Source organism: Drosophila nasuta, chromosome 3 (genome assembly GCF_023558535.2).
Source record: "Drosophila nasuta strain 15112-1781.00 chromosome 3, ASM2355853v1, whole genome shotgun sequence".
Classification (NCBI taxonomy): domain Eukaryota; kingdom Metazoa; phylum Arthropoda; class Insecta; order Diptera; family Drosophilidae; genus Drosophila; species Drosophila nasuta.
In genome coordinates, this window is record NC_083457.1 from 18,651,667 (window position 1) to 18,671,398 (window position 19,732).

Here is a 19,732-nt window from a genome sequence, read left to right on the forward strand (position 1 = left end):
TTTTTGTGGAATGCGCGCATTTCTGCAAAATTATGTTACACATCGTGTCGTGCAATTTGAGTCAGCAAAGTTTCCAATCATAGTCAGTTAGAATAGTTGTAGTTAGAAGAGGTCTAAGCATCTTCAATTCAACTTGACCCCTAACCAATTGTTGGCTCCGCTTAGCACTGAACGCTTCTTAACGGTGCGAGCCCCCAAAAAAAATAATAAACGAAAGAAAAACCAATCCGCAGCGTCTGTTGCTAATAACAACAACAACAACAGTAACAACACCAAGAAGAGCAAACACTTCGGGGCGGTGGCGACGACTCGTTTCCATTCGGGTCTCTGCACTCTGCACTCGTGTTTCACAGTTGCTTCTCTCGCTCGCTAGCCGCGATGTTGATTCGTGCGCCTCGCGTTCAGTTCTCGTTCAACAGCGCCGGCGAACGGTCAGAGAGAGAGAATTTGATGCAAGCAATCGAATTCGGAATTCGGAAATCGAAATTCGTTATTCGAATCGTAGCGAACCGAGTCGAGTCGAGCCGAGTCGCGAACTGTGCTGAGCTAAGAAAACTGCCTGCGCAGCCAGGAAAACTTGCAAGTTGAAGGAAAAACGCGCGCGCGTCAACATCGTTCCAAATTGCGATCGCAAGAAAATCTCGACAGATTTTCGAGAGTAGCACAACAACAAAAAAAAAAACGCAATAAGTTTTACAAGTACGCAGCTTGAGTATAATACTATATAAAGAGGGAATTGTTGTTGCCCCCGCCCAAAAAAAAAAACACCCCGATGTTTTGAGCTTGAGTTGAGAATTTGTTATCGCCAGCTTTGTAGCATGCGAATGTGTGTTCGAAAGTGATTGTGTTAAATTAATTAATATATGAAATAAACAAATATTTGGTATAATATAAGTATATATATTTATCAAAGATTGAACGCGTTCGCTTTACAAGTTTCTGTTATGATTTGAAATCTAGAACGTGTGCTTACTTAGTAGAAGCTAAATCAGAAGCAAAAGCAAAAGCAGAAGCAGAAGGCAGCAAGCAACAAAGCAAATAAACATTTAGCGTATTACAAATTGGCGCGCAATTGGCAATTGCATGCGCTGCACCTTTTGTTGCGTTTTACATAAATTGCATTTCAATTTCCAATTCAATTTCCATTTCCATTTTGAATTAGAATAAAAACAATAAACTAAAGCAATAAATTTGTAGACAATAAATACGACAGACAGACAGGCAGGCAGGCAGCCAGCTGGCCAGCATGCTGAGCTAAGCCGACTGCTGAGCACACAACGTGGCGTATGCGTAATCTGTAGTTTTACACATCCTGCGGAAGCCCAACGGCAGCAGCAGTTCATTGTGTGTGTTTTGTGTGTTGGCTTGTGGCTTGTGGCACGTGGCAACGTCAAAGTCGCGCGCGCGCGTTTATAATTAATCGTATGATATTAATTAATGTGCCGAAAAAATAAAGAAAATAAATAACAAGCAAGAAAGAGAGAGAGAGAGAAATTGAAATGAAAAGCGTGCGCTGGACAGCCGTCGTGTGTTGATGCTGTTGTTATTATTATTATTCTTCTTCGTCGAAAAAAAAAAGAAACAAATCGAAATTGTGGACAGTGGACAACAAGTAAATTGAAAATGCGATTCATATCGGCAACAGAAAGAGCCACAACAACAACTAGACGACGACTTGAACAACAGCAGCAACAGCAGCAGCAGCAACAACAGTCTCAACGCCACCGCCACCTTCACCTCCCCCCGAACCGCATCCTTCTCCCGTTGCTGCTCTTCGAGCCGGCAACATGTCAAGCATAATTAATTTTCGATTCTGCCTGTGCCGCCAATTTCAACCCACCGTCTCCATTGTCGCTGTCGCTAACGCTCTTACCTTCATCGTCATCGTCACCGTCGCCGTCGCCGTCGCCGCCTCGTCTACGTTCCTGCAATTGTGCTGAAAAGAGTCGGTCGACTGCCGCACGCCGCCAGCTGGAAGCTCTCGATTCTACGGGTAAACTTTGCCTCTTTACTTTTCTTTTGTAATTAATCTTTTTCTCGTTGTTGTTATTGCTGCTTTGTTATTGTTGTTGCGCTGTTGTTGCTGCTGACAATAAGTACGTGTAGAGCGCGATTTTGTTTTATTATAATGAGAACATATAAACGTTTTGCTATCTGCCTACCGCGTACACCCCGAGTGATGCCCCCACCCCTCCCCATCTTTGCCACCCCCCTCACTGACGTTCTCTCGCTGCTATTTTTGCTGTCTGTCTCTTGAGTTGTTTCAGCATGTTGCGAAAATTGTTTAATTGTTTGAATACTATTATCACATTTTATGAGAGTCACAATGACTGAATGAGAAACAGAGAGAGAGAAAGAATTCTCTGCGTTTTGTGGCTTCTCTAAAGTGACTATCTCTGCACCCCGCTTCCTCCCCCTTCCCCTTCCCCAATGCTTCGCCCTTGTCTTTGTCGCTCGGTTGAAGAATTTATGAATGTACGTCGTGTATATTCAATTGTCAAATGAATGAGTTGCAATCAAAGCAGCTAAAATTATTCAAACATATGTTTTGCTTAAAACTCTGTCGCATTCGCTCGGCAATTAAGAAATCTGCATAGCATTTTGTACTCACAATTTATAAGGCGGAAATTTACAGTTGACACAATCCAGAGTTTGTTTTACGGCCGTTGTCACTTTCAAAGCCATTCAACCGCAAACTGACAAAAGAAACTTCAACATTTTGACGAAATCAGACAAAGAACAAATGTCTTCAGCTAGTCGGTGGGAGAAAACCTTTGTTGAGAATCATTTACCACAAAACACATGTTCACCCAATTTATGAATTTTAGAGTATTACTGTAATTAAGAGAATTGAAATTCCAGAGATTTTTTGAATTCTTGCTAGATTTTGGGTGAAAGTAAATAAAGTTTGAACGTCTACTTATTTGCTATGAATTAGATTATACCTACGTATACTTAATTTTAAATTAAAATCTTAAAAGCTTTTAAATAAATACCTAGAAGAATATAATTTATAAATTACAACAATAAAATCATAAAGCATTTGAAATTTGAAGTTATAATTTTAAATATTTCTTTAGCAATTTTTCTAACAATACCTTAAAGACTTTAATATTTAAATTTTTTAAATGATTGGTAACAATAATAAAATGTGCACAAGAATGTTCTGTTTTGACAAATAATGGTTTACAAAACTATGTCATCTAAATATAATAAATATTTTCTTTTCTAAATTGTTAGAATAACATATTTAAAATATTAATTTCTAAAGTGCAAAAACTCAATAAATTAAATATTTTGCTTACCAATTATTCATTCGAAATTGAAAAGATATTAATGCCAAATAAATTGTTTTTAAGTAGGTATTTTGAATGTACGAGTAGTATATCAATATATAGAGCCTTTGGCATATTTAAGTATTTTTCTTATTATGTATCTATAGCTTATTTCTTATTTATTTAATTGTGAAATTCATGTAAACAATAATGAAGTGTGTCTCAAACTAATAGTAAGCTTTTGGTTTGGCCTAAGCTCTTTGACAATCTGGTATATATTGTACTCTACGGTATATGTTGAATGTAGTACTATATCAATATACCAAATATGGCTTTCGGTATATTGTAGTATTTTTGCGGTATACTAATTTGATATATTAAAATATAATACCGTAAATATACCAAATATATCATTAGATATATTAATTATTAATTTCCTATACATTAAGTCTAATTCCGCAATGTTTTGCTTTTATCAAAATGGGTATCGAACTCTACGGTATATTTTGAATACAGAACTATATCAATATACCAAATATAGCCTTCGGTATATTTCAGTATTTTTATGGTATATTATAAGAATAATACCACAAATGTACCAAATATATCATTCGGTATACTTCAGTATTTTTGTAGTATATTAATTTGGTATATTTTCAGTAATGTTTAGCTTTTCTTCAAAATGAGTAGCGAACACACTCAACTGAAGCTTTCTTACTTATTTAATTACTTGAAATTCATATCAACAATAATGAAATATGTTTCAAATTTTCGCAACTAATAGTTTGCTTTAGATTATGTCTAAGCTCTCAGAAACAATTAACTCATCGTGAAATTGTTAACATTCAATTACTCATTACCTTAACAAATACAATAATTACCCAGCTTACTGGCTTACTTACTGTGCAAAGTGCAAAAAGCAAACAGATTGATAGTAAATATTTTCGATAGTTGGCTTCTCTATCTTGATTAGCGTGTGATACCCGAAGAAGCCTCTATACAACAATTGACCATAGAAGGTATTTCGCAATTAGACTAAAGAGTCAATGAAGTCATGTGGATCACACACACACACACACACACACACACGATTACAATAGCAGACAAGGTATGCAACAGTGATATCTCAATTACAATTGAATAGATTGTTCTATGGAGAGTGTGGAGTGTGTGCAGTGTGCAGTCGGTTTCTTGGGATATGAATCATGTTGTTTATCTCATTAGTAACGATGTGTCAAATTTCGCATACTCAATATGTATATCTCTGACTGTTGCTGTCATAAGTAAATGACTAAATATCACGTTTTAAATTGCAATTACTTAGAGTTGACCAAAACTATTCGAATGAAGTGAATTGATGACATCCCATAAAAAACTTGACAATTTCCTGTCGAATATGCGAGTATTTTTTTGTGTTTTTTTTTTATAAAAGCCACAGGAATTACAATGCATTCATTAAAGCCAACAAAGTACCAGAGAATAGCGCAGAAATATCAACGAAAACAAAAAAAATGTAAAGATATGTTGGTAATAACTGCGTACGCACTTACTACTACGAGTAATATCTGAACTCGACAGCGTGAGGGATGGGATGGAACTGGCTATGGGTTGGGACTAGACTTGTAGCTGGAGTTGGAGTTGGAGTTGGAGCTGCGCCTTCAGAGTGTGCTGGGGGAATTGGGGGAACTAAATATGAATGCTGGCATTTTGCTGGCATATCTTGGCAGCAGAACAGACAGACGGACAGACAGACAGACAGACAGACAGCAGACATATAAAGGCCGCATTGCTGGTCGGCCGGACAGTAGGCAGAGTTGGATGACAGTCAGTCGGGCTTAGACGACAACGGCCAACGACAATTGGACGGCGGCTCTCTCTCTTTCTCCCTCTCTCTCTCTCTCTGGTGGCTTTAGGTGTTGGCTTTTTGCTCTTGTTGTTGTCGTTGGCTCTGTTGTTCGCTTTATGGTAAAAATGCAACCATACCTGTTTTGCCAACACACAACACTCACTCACTCTCTCACACACATGCTCAACTCGTTTGCTCAGTTGCAGGCTCAACTGTGCAACACTGCAACTGCAACTGCATTAAAGCTATATATATATATAAACTTTTTTTATACCCTTGCAGCGGGTATTATCATTTCATTGCAATATGCGCAATCTGTATAATCCTAATCAGCATAAAATCACTGTTCACTTTCATTTCAAATAACGATCTGCTAATTTTAAGCTGATTGGCAAATAGAAGAAAATGAATGTGGACACACTGAAAAAAAAAAAATAGTTTTAAAAACAAGATTTGGTCTAAAAAGTGCGCTAAGAATATGAGCATGCTTAAGTTAGAAAACACATCTTTATTTCAAGAACATTTGATATATTTCTTTTGGTATTTAAAGTAAGAAAAAAGTTTATAATTTTAGGATCAAAAATGGAAAACTCATCTTAAATTCAAGAACATTTTGATATTGGACCAAGTTCTTATTTAAATGAGAAAAAAAGCTTATAATTTTAGGACCTAAAATCTTATTATAAAATCAAAAAAATATTACATATTTTGTTGGTTTTTTACTATTTATTTATTATTTAACTATTTTAAATATATAAGACCAAATGATGGAAAAAAAATTATAATTTGTAGACCAAATATTATAATAGCAAAAACTATTATTAATTATTATAATTACAATACATACAAGCATACAGATTTATGATTTATACCTTTCCTAACTTATCATCGATTCACTCAACATTCGAACCCACGACCTCCTCTCTAAGGTTGTAATGAAGAATAGTTCACGACAACTCGACTAAGTTAGCTATTAACGAAAACACTGAAAGTTAGATAAGAAAATTTATAGAAATTTCAATGGGCTACACAATTTTGTAACTATTCTACTCTATTATTTTTGGTCTTATTTACAGAATTTTCTTTTTGTCATTCTAATATTTTTAGTTTTGTTCTTAAAGTGATCTTGTTTTAAGAACATTATTTTAGAAACTGGTCTGTTTTTCAGTGAACCGCAGTTGACAACTGAGAAATCTTTATTAAATTATAGCACATTCCTATATCAAAATTCAATAAGTTGAAAAAAGATTCATTTAATTGCCCTGCAAGGGTATTTAATCCTCGACAAGCTGAGCAAAGCTTGTGTCAGCATTGTTGTTGCTATTAATGTTGCTGTTGTTGTTGGCTTTTTTTTTGGTGCACGCACCTGTCCAAGCATAGACACGGCCAGAGACAGGCGGTCTGCAGGTGTTTTGTTTGGTTTTACCTTGCGACTGAGATCGAGACCGCAACTGGGAGTGGGACTCAGACTTCAACTGGAATTGGGACTGCGAATGCGACTATAAGTGAGTCTGGCACTAAGACAACAACTGGAACTCGCTGTCTTGTGTTTCTCTGTGTGCTTCGTTGAGTCCTCAGCATAATAATAATCCGGCAATTAAAATATGATCGCATAATAACTCGACACTCGTGTGTCTTCCTATGATTTATGGCGCAGCTTTTGGCTTTTGGCTTATTTATAGACTCTGCTTGCCACTCTCTGGGGTGATTGTGTTTGTTGTTGCTGTTGTTGTTGCTGCTGCTTGTTGTTGACTACTTTTTTTTTACGCATACTTTTGCATTCGCTTAAAGGTAAATTGCTGTCGCCAAGCGCCAGACGTCGTTGCCGTTGTCGTAGTCGCTGTTGCTTTTGCTGTTGCTGTTGCTGTTACTGTTGCCGCTCTAAACGCGTTCGCCTGGGCCGGCTTGGCTCGTTTGACTGGCAAAACCCAGCAACAAGACACAAGAGGCAAAGCCAGTGCCAGACTTAGAGCCAGAGCAAGAGACAGAGCCAAAAGAGTCAGCAGAGCACCACGGCCAAAACAACTAGCAAATTAAATGAAGGAAAAAACAGTGCAAATCCACAAAAAACATTTGATACGCCCCGCAACTCGTAACTTCAGATGAGAGGCTTCACTTTGAGCCACAGCTAACAAAATGCGAGCCGAAGTGGAGCTCTTGAAGCTGCTGCCCGACTGCCTGACTGTTGCTTCTAATGAATAATTTTAAATGCTGAGTACAAAAGCGCTCAAAATGAATGCAAGCAGTGCCTAAATGGTCCGTCTCTTTAATTGTCCGTCTAAGAATGGACAGGGGGAAAACAGTGCGCTATTATTTCTAAATTATTCCATATAAATATATCACAAAAATACTGAAATATGCACATTAAATAATTAATACAGTATTATTCTTGAAATATACCTAAACAATAAACCGCATAAATACTAAAATATATCGAAGACTGCCTTTAGTATATTGATATGGTACTAGATTCCAAAAATACCACAAGAGTACAAAATTTACCAATGTAGAGCTATTTAAGCTGATGCAGCTTGCCAAATTAATATACCACAAAAATAGTATCATAATAGTATCATCATCATAATCATACTACTACATTCGCAATATACCAAGGAGTATAAAATATACCGATGTTCAGCTCTTGCTTCTAATAAATAATGTTGCTGACTACAAAAGCGCCTGTCTGTCTAACAAAGACCTGGCGCAAAACAGTGCGGTATTAATTTTAAAATATATAAAATTAATAAACCACAAAAATACTAAAATATTCCAAAGACTATATCTGGTATTTTAATATACTACAACATTCAGCATTCACCAAAATATACCAAAGTAGAGCACTTTAAGCTGCTGCAGTTTGCGACTTTCGACTGTCCGACTGTCGCTTCTAATAAATAATTTTAAATGCTGACTACAAAAGCGCCCAAAATTAATGGGAGCCGTGCCTACTCTGTCTGTCTGTCTGTCTGTCTGTCAGACTCTCTAACTGTCTGTCTGACAATGGCCAGGCGCAAGTTGAAGTGTGTAACCCAATAGCCAAGGCGCGCTCTTAATTGAGTGCGTGGGATGCGAACGTGGACGTGGCTCTAGCTGTGGATGGTTGCACAGCTGTTGGCAATAATTGCTGGCTATGTTATATATTTTATGTGGTAGCCGTTGGTTGCCGTTTTGCCAGTTATTAGTCGCCAAGTGCAACTGGGCCAAGTAGCAATTGCCATTTGGGCGTCAAGAAATGACCTGAGACTCAAACAGAAAGCGAGCGACAAAGAGAGAGACTCGAATATTGGGGGTAGTTTTCTGCCAGTCACTTTTGCTCCCGCTGCTGCTGCTGCTGCCGCTGTAATGACGTCAGCTTTGTCGCCATATGTCTATGCCTAAACAACTCACATACATACGTTACACTCACACTCACACATACGCAGAGACGTAGACACAAAAGCCATGCGTCATCGCGCAGGTTGTCGGCGTCTGCGTCTGCGTTGTTGCGACGCATTGCAATTTCACCAGGCCCCCACTCGAATGGTCTCTGCGTCATGTACTACAACTACAACTACAACACACATGGCACACACACACACACACACATGCACACTTGTAGCTGTGCAGTGGTTGCGATAATTTCGCCATGACACGCAAAACTGAAGCAATTTGCTTGCCTGCCCTCGGTTTTGCTTTTTTTTATTGCCATCAAATACAAACTAATTAATATTTACCAAACAATACAAAGCCAATGAAAATTCCGCCGCTCTCAGATAAGCCTATAAATAGCAAAACACAATTTTCAGTTTTTTGTTTTGTGGCAGACACTGCGGCGTGTTGCAGTTAGCCGAGCATAGACATAAATAGACTCGCGCAACTCGTCGTGGTATTAGTGCACTTGGTATCTCAATAAAAAACAAGTGGGAAAGCTACAACAGTCCAACAGTGCGATCGACTAAGAGATACCCGCTATCCGTTTTCAGTAATATACCACCAAATATTCAAATATACCAAAATAAATATTTCGTATATCAATATGATATGATCTGGTATGTTAGACGATATATTAATATACCAACAAATACTAAAATATAAAGTTATATTTCGTATATTTATATGATATGATATATGATATATTAATATGTGTGGTACATTAATATACCAACAAATACTGAAAAATACCAAAAGCTATATTTCGTATATCTATATAATATGATATGGTATGATATGTTAGACGATATATTAATATGTATGTGGTATATTAATATACCAACATATACTAAAATATACCAAAAGCTATATTTCACATATATTATATGATATATATTATAATTATGTGGTATATAAACATACCTATGAATACTAAGAAATACCAAAAGATATACACATTTTGTATTTCTTTGTGATATGATCTGCTATGTAATATATTAATATACCACACTGATTTTTTGTACTAATATACTACTCCGCTCAAAATATACCGTAGAGTGAATATTATTAGTACTCGAGATTGTCAACCAAACCAATGAAGTCCCTCAATCTGCCGCCCTTTTCTTGTCATATACAGTTATTTCTTCAGTAGCTTCTTCAGGAACCGTAAAGACTATTGGTTTTATTGTATGTACCTAAAGTTGTTACTCTAGCTCTCGATTTTTGTGAGCAGAAGTGGCAAAAAATCTAAAACATACTTGATCTGCGTCCAACGATAACAAGTGCTGGCAAGAAGTGTAACTTTATCTTGTTTAATCTCTGAGATCTAAGTGTTCATACGGACAGACAGACAGACGGACATATATATCGGAGATGCCCCTTCTTTCTTCCTTCTTTCCTACACAAAGTTATAACACCCATCTAGACTATGGGGGTAGCGGTATAATAAACGAGATGCTCGATGGTAATGAGACTGCTTTGTATGAGCTTGATTATTCTTGTAAATAAACTTGAATGTTTGCTCTTCACTTGGCAATGGCAATTGCTTTGATTAAGATTACTAATACGCAGCGTGGTGCAGCAGCAGCAGTAGCAGCAGCTTGCCAGACAAAATGGCGACAGCATTGACAAGCTCATTTGTGCAACAGCAACCACAATAACAATAACAACATCAACAAACGACAATCGTAATGATAACTACTGCAATTCGTATGCAATGTAAACAAGAACATTTGCTTACAATGTTGTAGTTGATACGTTAACGATATTCATTTACTAACGCATTCTTATTGCCCGATCTACGAGCGAGTTAACCGCACTTGGCATTCAATGCAAAGCAAATAAAATTCTGTTGCTGTAGCCTCTTAAGCCTACGATAAGTTTCACAATTAAGTTATGTAATTAATGAAACATATTTCCAGCGATAGATAGACTGCCTGAAACTATTTGATAACGCCACGACCAAAGTCCAAAAAAAAACCAAGCAAGCAATCAAGCACAATTCAAGGGGTAAATGTTTCAAAAGCAAAGCAAAGCAAAGCAAAAAAAAAAAGAAACCTACAAATGAAATGAAAAGTAAAAAAAACTAAATACAACAGTATTTCTTTCAAAAACGAAATATAAATTTTTTGTTGTCGCCATTAGTAAGCATACAAATTATGCCTCTGATAATGATGATGATGATGAGCAGATCATCAGATTATCAGAGCCTACACAGAGACTCTGTCTGCCTGGCACTGGGACTCTGTGTGAAGTCTCGAAGTCTGAGCTTGGGACAAACTGTGCTGTGCTATTTGTATGTAAATGTATTAATGGGCATTTATGTATTTCTTATGCAAAAACTGTATGAAACTTGTAAAAACTAAAACATCAAAATGGAAGCAAAATTTGTGATAATCATATGTTAATTTCAAATCAACGCTCAGCAGCAACAGAAACAGCAGCAGCAGCGACAGCAGCAGCCATAAACAAACTGAATTATGTATCTATGTGCGCGTGTCTATGCCCTACAAATACTCTGGCGTTTCTAGATAAACATCTGATATACATATTGCATTTAAATGTATGCTTAACATACACAGCAATTTAAAGCATTTTTATCTCGAAATATTTGGCCCATTAAGTGCCAAGGCAGTCAGAGACATGTCAATACAATATTTAAGCCAAATGAGAAATAACTTTAAGCTGTTGAAGAGCTGACAAGTGAAAGACGTATTAAATTTCAGTTCGTAATTGCCAGTTGTCATTAAGTAATTATACACCTAAAAAACAATTGCCTTTTAGTCACTTGGAATTGTATTTGGAGCACAGAGAGAAGATTGTAGGTAGCTGTAATTTAATTAGCACATCAGCGACAACGGCAATGATGACGGTGATGATGATGATGATGACGATGATAGTAATGATGATGATTCGAAATAAAGTGGCAGGCATGTTTGTGGCAGGTTCAACGTCACGTTCAACAAACTGCCCCCAGTGCAGTTGCAACAGCAACAGCCACAGCAAGAGCAACAGCAATTGCCATAACAACTGCAACACGTTTTCACATGGCCCCTCAAAGTGGTCGTTGTTGTTGTTGTTGTGTTTGTTGTTGTCGTTGTCACACATGCGGTCAGTTGTCTGGGTCTCGCATGTCGAAGCTCTGAACATGAAATCGTAGCGTTAAGATATATGAGCACATCAACGTGAATTAACAGACACATTAAGCGATACCGATCTGAGTGTGTTGTCCGAGTACAAGTCCACCACACTAAACACGAGACCACGACGCTGAGCGACGCGACGACGACGACGACGACGCTGAGAACGCGAGACATATCTAACAACAACAACAACAACAACAACAACAACTGCTACTAAGAAAGCAACAAAACGAAAGACTCTGGCAACGAACCAAGTCAACGAGTGTCGAAAGGGGGGACGGGGGAGGCTGCACTTTGAACCCGTTCATCAGCGAAACGGAAGTGTGTGCGAGGCGCAACTGAATCTTATTTATTCGAATCTGTATCTGAATCTGAATCATGTCAGTGGAATTTCTATAGACCACGCTTAGCATGCTTCGAAGTGACATTTTATAGCATATCCAATTTCAGGCAAACAAAACACACAATACATAGAACACGCCCGTTCCTTCATAGCTCGATCTGTCTCGCTCGCACAGTATCTGTATCTCTATCCATTTGCTATCTGTATCTGTATCTGATGTTGTTTGTCTTTTGGAACACATATAAAAAACAAAAACACAAAAAAAAAATCGAAAATATGCAAACAATTCGCATTTGCGTGTTAATCAATAAATTTGACTGTGAAAACCATTTTGATTGTTGAATAATATACACATATACGATATTGTGTCGACGTCATATTTGTGCTTCCAAAGAAGACAGCAACAAGAACCATAACAATAACAATATCCAGAGACTGCTCGATTTGGCGACACCCTGTATTCAACGACAAGTCTTTGACATTTTCCTCATAATTCTTAAGAACCTTGAGTGGCTAGAAAAAAAGGACGCACACGAATAAACAGCTGTTGGAATACATCCATTATCATCTCTATAGGGTATAATAAATAATAAGAAACATGTTTTCTATTATACAGCATGGTATAAACCATCTTCAGCGAAATGCCAAATAAATTGTTTCTAGACAATTTTTCTATTCGATCAGTTGGCATTTTTGTGCATATTTTATAAGAGAGCTGCTGCTGCTTCTGCTGCTGTTGTGCTTTAACTTTTGTGCATTGTCATTGAACAAATGTGCCAGAAGCGGCTCGCGAAATGTATATAAACAATAACAAAAGCGACGGCAACAACAATAACAACAACAACAACAAAGATTCGGGTTTGTCGCGTCACACGCTGGAATTCCCATATATCGTCTAATTTGTTGTTGTATCATTTTTTGTGTGTTTCTAAAATTGTTTACAGCTACAATCGCCGCAGTCTGTGCTCATCTTCCAATCAATAAATCCGGTTTCGAAAACATTTTTTTTTCTTTTTTTTTTTTATATGTGTGTTACTTGATTAACTTTCGCCCAACAAAATAATTGCACAATAAAACAAACACAAATTGTTTTGTGAAAATCGTATTTTCATTTCTTGTCTTTTTGTCGTCGTTTTCATAACAATTCCGTTCAACTTTATGGAATGTTGTTTTATTTATTTATTTTTTTTTTGTCTGCCAGCTGAGCCATAACTGTGGTCAAGAGTGCAGGGAGGAGGAGGAGGTGGAGGAGAGGAGGGGACACCAATCAAGCTCTGAATCAGACTCCGGCATTTGTTGGGCTTCCGCGCAAAAATTGAACATTATTGTCTGGCCACCCCCTCGATACGCTCTATAAATATATAAAGCATAACATACTATATGCATACACGACTCTCTGCTGTCTGTGTATCAATTAATTGTTGTGGGCTATTTATAGATTTTGCGGTAAAATTACTAATAATACTCAAATTTCAACAACGGCCGAGTATTTAAAATTAACCACATGAGTAGCTTAAATACAACAGCTGGAGAGTTCTTTCTGAGTGTGTTGTTTGTGTGGGTTTTTTGCAGAATTCAACATTAGAATATTTACAAATATGGATCAGAAGTCGAACCAGATTGTGACAATTGTCTAGCTATGACTAAGTTTCAAGAGTTAACGTTTATTTCAATTCTTTGCAAACAGGAAACAAACCACCAACAATCGAAATCTCTCACTCACTCTCTTCCTTCTCTCCTTCCTCATTCGGCTAAACTGATAAATCAGTATGCATGTGCATGTGTTAGTGCAAAAGTTCTGATTGCTCTGCTTTGCTCAGCACATGTGCTTAAAGCTTACAAAGCCTCAGCGTACGTGTGCTGTGTACGTGAGTTAAAGCTCCCGATATGATCGTCGAGTTGAGTTGAGTTCACACGTGCCACACACACACACACACGCACACACACATACTTACTTAGGGCCAAAGATATCTGGTTAAATTTGGTGGTAAGAACATTTGCATGTTTACATAGAGAAAGCTCATTTTAAACATCGAATTAAGCAGTTGCTTATTACATAATATCAGAGTTTAAAAGAAGATTGAAACGAGTTTGCGTGTGGCACAGATGGACAGGCTAAGGGCAGACTTTACAGTGATTGCCACACGGAAACAAAGACAAGTTCTCAGGATCAGAAAGAAGTCTGAGATTGAGACTGAGGCTGAGACTGAGGCTGAGGCTGAGACTGGTTAATAGCTTTGTTAGCCGCATTTTATGTCTGTATGTGTGTGTTTTGTGTCTTTATTATGTCGTTTATCTCCCCATTTCGATTTCAATTTCAATTTGAGGCTGCAGTCGTGTGGGGCATTCAAGCGACCCTTTTATAGGGCCCAGCGAGCATAAATTTCGTTAACTGTTGCCGTCCATTGTTGTTGCTGTTGTTGAGATGGTTGTTGTTGGGCAATCGTCAACTCTGAAAAGTTGTTGTCTTCATTTGTGGTAGTTGTAATCGCCGCTTGTCGCATTAAATTGAACCACAAAAAAAAATCAAGTAAGAAACCTATAGTGGAGTGTGCTCGACTTTGAAATACCCGCAAATAATTTTAAATAAAATCAAAACAGTGTGGTATTATTTCTAAATTAAACTGAATAATATACCAAAAATACTGAAAATACACTGAAGACTACATTTGGTATATAGGTATATATTCAAAATATACCATAGACTGCAAAATATACCAGATTGTCAGCCAAAGAAACTAACTAAGAAACGTAGTACAAAAGTACTTCTTATATAACTTCTACAAATTTTGAAACCAAATTTTCAGAAATCATAAAGTCTGTAGTTATTATTGTATGTACCATTCATAGATTCATAGATTCAAAATAACGCTTGCTATTCAATTTTTTCGATTTGTGCGAGCAAAGTGTGACACAAATTTAAAACAAACTTGATCTGCTTGCAAACTTAACAAGTGCAGTCGAAAAACAATTATGTCTCTATGTCTTATATATAATCTCTGAGATCTATGTATTCATACGGACAGACAGACGTACAGGGCTATATCATCTCTTTATAGAGTTGCCTCCTTTTGACTGTTACATAAATTTTTTGCATACACAAAATTATAATACCCTCCTATCCTATGGGTAGCGGGTATAAAAAGGTTGAGATGACGGGAGAGCTAGACTCGAGTATCTCAGAGCAGTTGGATTGAGGGGCTTTTTGTTGGCCGTGCCCTGAGTGAGCCCCACAGCAACTTTGACAAATGTGCGTTTTAGCCGTCTCATTGTTTTGTGGCAAACTGACTTCAATATGCAAATATATTGAAATTAGTTGCCAGGTTGCCAAGCAGAGAGTCAACTCAACTCAACTCAGCTCAACTCGTTGCCTTTGCTTTTGGAATCGTGTCTTGGAGTTTTGTAGTTGTCGTTGTTATTATTGTTGTTGTGCAATTTGCATGATTTGCAAATGTTATTGTTGTTGTTGTTAACGCTGGCGCCATTTGTTTATCATCTGTGCCCTGTGCCTATGCTTTTGGGTTTACGACTGATCGCAGATCGCGTTGTTCAATGTTAAGGCCCCCGAAAATCGAAGAAGAAAAGAAAACGAAAACTCAAAAAATTCCACACTTAATTGAATTAAAGGCAGCGCACAGCCCAGCACTGTAATTGGCAACGCAACGCAACGTCTAATGGCCGAGTTTTAAAGTGGAATTCCACAGTTCGGTTGGGCCTGGAAAGTGTGATAAGACTCGCTCGACGACGTCGTCGTCGTCGTCTGCACGCACCTTCTGCTGACTGCTGCCTTCGTTACGCATTGGCAGCCAAACAGACGACCAGCCTACCAACCTACCTAGCTACCTAGCTAACTACCTACCGCACATCATTAGACCTGGTCTAGACTCTAGACAGAGACGCGACGTGCGTGGCTGGCGTGAACCCTTTTGGACAACCTTAACGTCGCTTCGCGTCCCTTTTTTCTCTAGCCCTCAAGCTGTCGCTTACCTTAATTGCCGGAGCGCTTGACGCCAGCTAGACGCCATCAGTGATGGCGTTGGCGGCGGCATTAGAAGCATTTACCTTCCCCTTTTTACCTTTTCGCTCCCTTCCAGTAGCAGTTCATGTCAAACTGTAACCGAAACCCTATAATCAGTGTAGAACACCCCCTCTCGCATTACTCCTTTGACCTGCACATTTAATTGGCACGATTCTCGCGACGCGTCGTCATGCAATTGGCCGCTGGGCGGCCAATTAAATCAAAGCGTTTATAGCAACTTGTCTTAAATTAAAATCGCTGCTAATTCTTGCCAAGCTGTCGGCTCTATATCTATTTATAAATCAGCTCAATCCATGACAAGTGCTCTCAAGCGCACATCAACCCCACGATTGTTTTTCTAGTTTTCAGCAATGTTTTCTTTTCATTTCATTACGTATATTTTTTTTGGGGGGGCCTCAAACCTCTGAGCTACGATAAGCATCAAGTACAAGGTTCTCCAGGGAGTTCTCTGGCTAAAGATACTCTCAGGCAAAACTATCGCTATTATTGGGTTTGCCACTTCAATGTCAGCTCGTGTGCTCTCAAGTTCACAAAGTACAAAGACCACCAAAAAAATTACAAAAAAAAATATTAAAGTAAAAACGGAAAACAAACAAAAATTGCGTAGTTCTCTTACAGAGTGTTGAAGTTTTTCGGCTTGACTTCTGGAGACCATCCAAAGCATCTGGTTACAAGTTTTATTTGCCTCATGAGAACTTTGTCGACATATAACGTTAGATTTTATCAATGGTACTCAATAAACACATACATAAGATATCTTTTGAATAATTGCTGGCTCTTGATTTTAGAAAATATCATGAATAAATATTCTATTTACTCAACTGTTTGGTAAAACATTAACTAGTATGATAAACCAATAGTTATCATACTTTCAAATTTCAAATCAATTAAGAGTATATTTAAAATTATTGAACAATAAATTTAATTGCATTTGTTATTTAAATAGTTATTTAAGTAATTAATTTGTTTAAACTATAATATTTAAACCGTTTTTGTGTAGTTTGCGAGTATTTAGTTTGTAATCAAATTGTGACTGATCTCAATCTTACGTTATAGAATACGTAATACACTCAAAATACTAAAAATCATTGGCATAGTATAAAATATCAAGAAATTCCTATGAACACTATACTTTATTTTTGCCAATTTTGCAAAAATAACAGTTCCACCATATTCATATTTTAAATTAGTATTCAGATTATTAAATAATAAATTCAATATAATGATTCTAAGAATTTTTACTAAGCTCGTAAAATATCAAGTCTCCTTTTTGTTTAGTATTTCATCTCTAATTCCAACAATCGTTTTTAGACCTTTCAATTCATACAACTGTCATCTAGAGCCCTATTCCATAAATTCCAGTCAAAATTTCTGGACTTATTTTTTGAATCAGCAATTAGTATAGTTTAATGGTAATTTAGTATAATAGTAATAGTAATACACGCTGCTTTGACTGATAGTGTGGACCCTATACTAAAATATACTAATCTATGGTATATTTTGGATGTAGTACTATATCAATAAACCAATAGAGTACGGTATATTTTAGAATATATTTTTGGTATATTTGTTGAATACGATTTTATTAAAAATGGGGAAGAGGCATCTCAGAGTCGAGCACACTCGACTGTAGCTTTTTTACTTGTTTGTAATTCGAATTATTTCATGTTTCACATAAATCACACAGAATAAGATGAACTCTTTGAAACTAGTTGCCCGTAATGACTATATAGTTCTATATACATCTATGCAATACGTTTGCATTGTCCTTGTCAACAACATTTGCGGTGACAAATTGCAGCTAATCAGCAATAGAAATGCATTTCTGAGATTCCGTTCTGAGCGGTGTGTTCTCATTCTCGTTTTGTCGTTGTGAATCTTATCAATTGCAGAAATTAGCATATATACATATATGTATGTATATAGTATGTATGTAAGTAATGCAAATGTCTATATTAGCTATAGAGTATAGAGAGAGTGTGTTATCAGTTTGTGTGACAATTTTTTAATTGGGTGTCTGTTATAACATTGTTAGGTCAAGCACCGCTTTAGGCACCGCTGCCAATCTCCCGGTTGGGTGCATGACAATGCACCCCACACACACACACACTCACACACACACATACACATCTAAGTATAAAGTGGAATTTGTGGTGCGTCATTAGAGATCACCCAGAAGGAGAAAGAGAAAAGTAAACAAGATAGAGAATGAATTGACTGATTCATCGATGGGACATTTAAGATCGGGTTCTATTTTAGCATCCGCTTTGAGGTAGAGCGAGAGCGGCAATTTGTTGGCGCCACTTTGAAGCGAAATAATCAATAAACTTTGGCAAATTTGATTTGCTTTTTGCTTGTTATTGTATTTTATGATTACTTGTTGTTGTTGCTGTTGCTGTTGTTGCTGTTGTTGGCAAAACCAAAATAAAAAGAATTGTGCGTCGTTGTTGTGTGAGGAGAGCAAGAGAAAACATGAAATTAATTATAAGTCAAACAAGCATTACAAATATTGCCTGGCGCCAGACAAAAATCATTAACATTTTTATGACCCGGCGCACAACAAAGAACACCACACAACATATCTGTCAGCTGGTGTTACCTGTACACACACACACACATGAACACACACTGAGACACGCATAAATCGCACAACTAATAATGTCCAAGTTGTCTAACACCTAAGAGCCGCCATAAAGACAAAACAACCAATGGCCAAACGGAGTTTACCTTTTGCGTACGTGCAAAATGCGATGGATGCTGACCAGGCCAAGATGATTCGCAGAATTTGCTTAGTGTGCACAAAGAGAGAGGGAGACACACACACACACAGATTGTATCTCGATAGGCATCATAAAAACTGAAAAACTGAAACAGCAAAGAGCAACAAATCAGTTACCAGCAAATGGTTTCTGTTTAGTAACTTAGGCGGCAAGGCAAGTGCAAATCATTTGGCCAGATCAGAAGCGTCTGACCCGCCGACTGACCGACTGATCGACTGACTGATCACCAGCCAGCCAGCTTGCATTCGTGCGAAATATGTATCTTTCATAAGTCATCAAATTGTATGAGAAACACCTGCACACAGCACACGCAACATTTTCTAAACAAACAACAACATTTTCGATTTCGATTTCTATTTTCGGTTGAACTTATTTTGGCGCCTGCCATGTGTATTTTTAAACTGACCGGCTTGATCTTTTTTTAACACTATATTTTCAGCAATATTTCAAGAGCAGCAGCCGCCACATCAACAACTGCAACAACAACAACAACAACAACGAATACTACCGGGAAAATACGAACAGAGATTTTGGAATAGTAATTAAATTGAATGCCAATTTCTGTGAACTTGCGCCAACAAATTGCGAAAATGTGTTGCAAATCTAGCAGCATGTGGAAATGTTCGACATCTTCAAGTGGCCAGCAACTACACCAACAATATAAACAACAACAACAACAACAACTACAACATCTCAAACAACAACACGAACCAGTGACGACAACACAGCAGCATCAAAATCAAAATCAAAGTCATGGCCACACACAATCGCACAGATTCAAATACATCAGCAACAGGCGGCAACATTCGTTGGCCGCAATTTGTTCAATCGCCTGCTTTCTGTTGATCGCCCTCATTCAGATGCAATCAGTCACAGGACTCAAAGAAGGACTTGCAGG

General features: G+C 37.5%; 1 protein-coding gene across 2 annotated transcripts in view; it reads left to right on the forward strand.

Moving 5' to 3' along the window:
* The first annotated feature begins 427 nt into the window (after positions 1 to 427).
* Positions 428 to 19,732, forward strand: part of LOC132791137 (BMP-binding endothelial regulator protein) — a 38,247-nt gene continuing 18,942 nt past the window's right edge. The window contains exons 1-2 of one of the 2 annotated variants that reach the window (XM_060799947.1): positions 428 to 1,993; positions 19,274 to 19,731. In XM_060799947.1, coding sequence (XP_060655930.1) covers positions 19,386 to 19,731 — 346 coding nt within the window. In that variant the 5' untranslated portion in view covers positions 428 to 1,993; positions 19,274 to 19,385. The remainder of the gene's footprint in view (positions 1,994 to 19,273; position 19,732) is intronic. The other variant, XM_060799948.1, reaches the window with a different exon arrangement.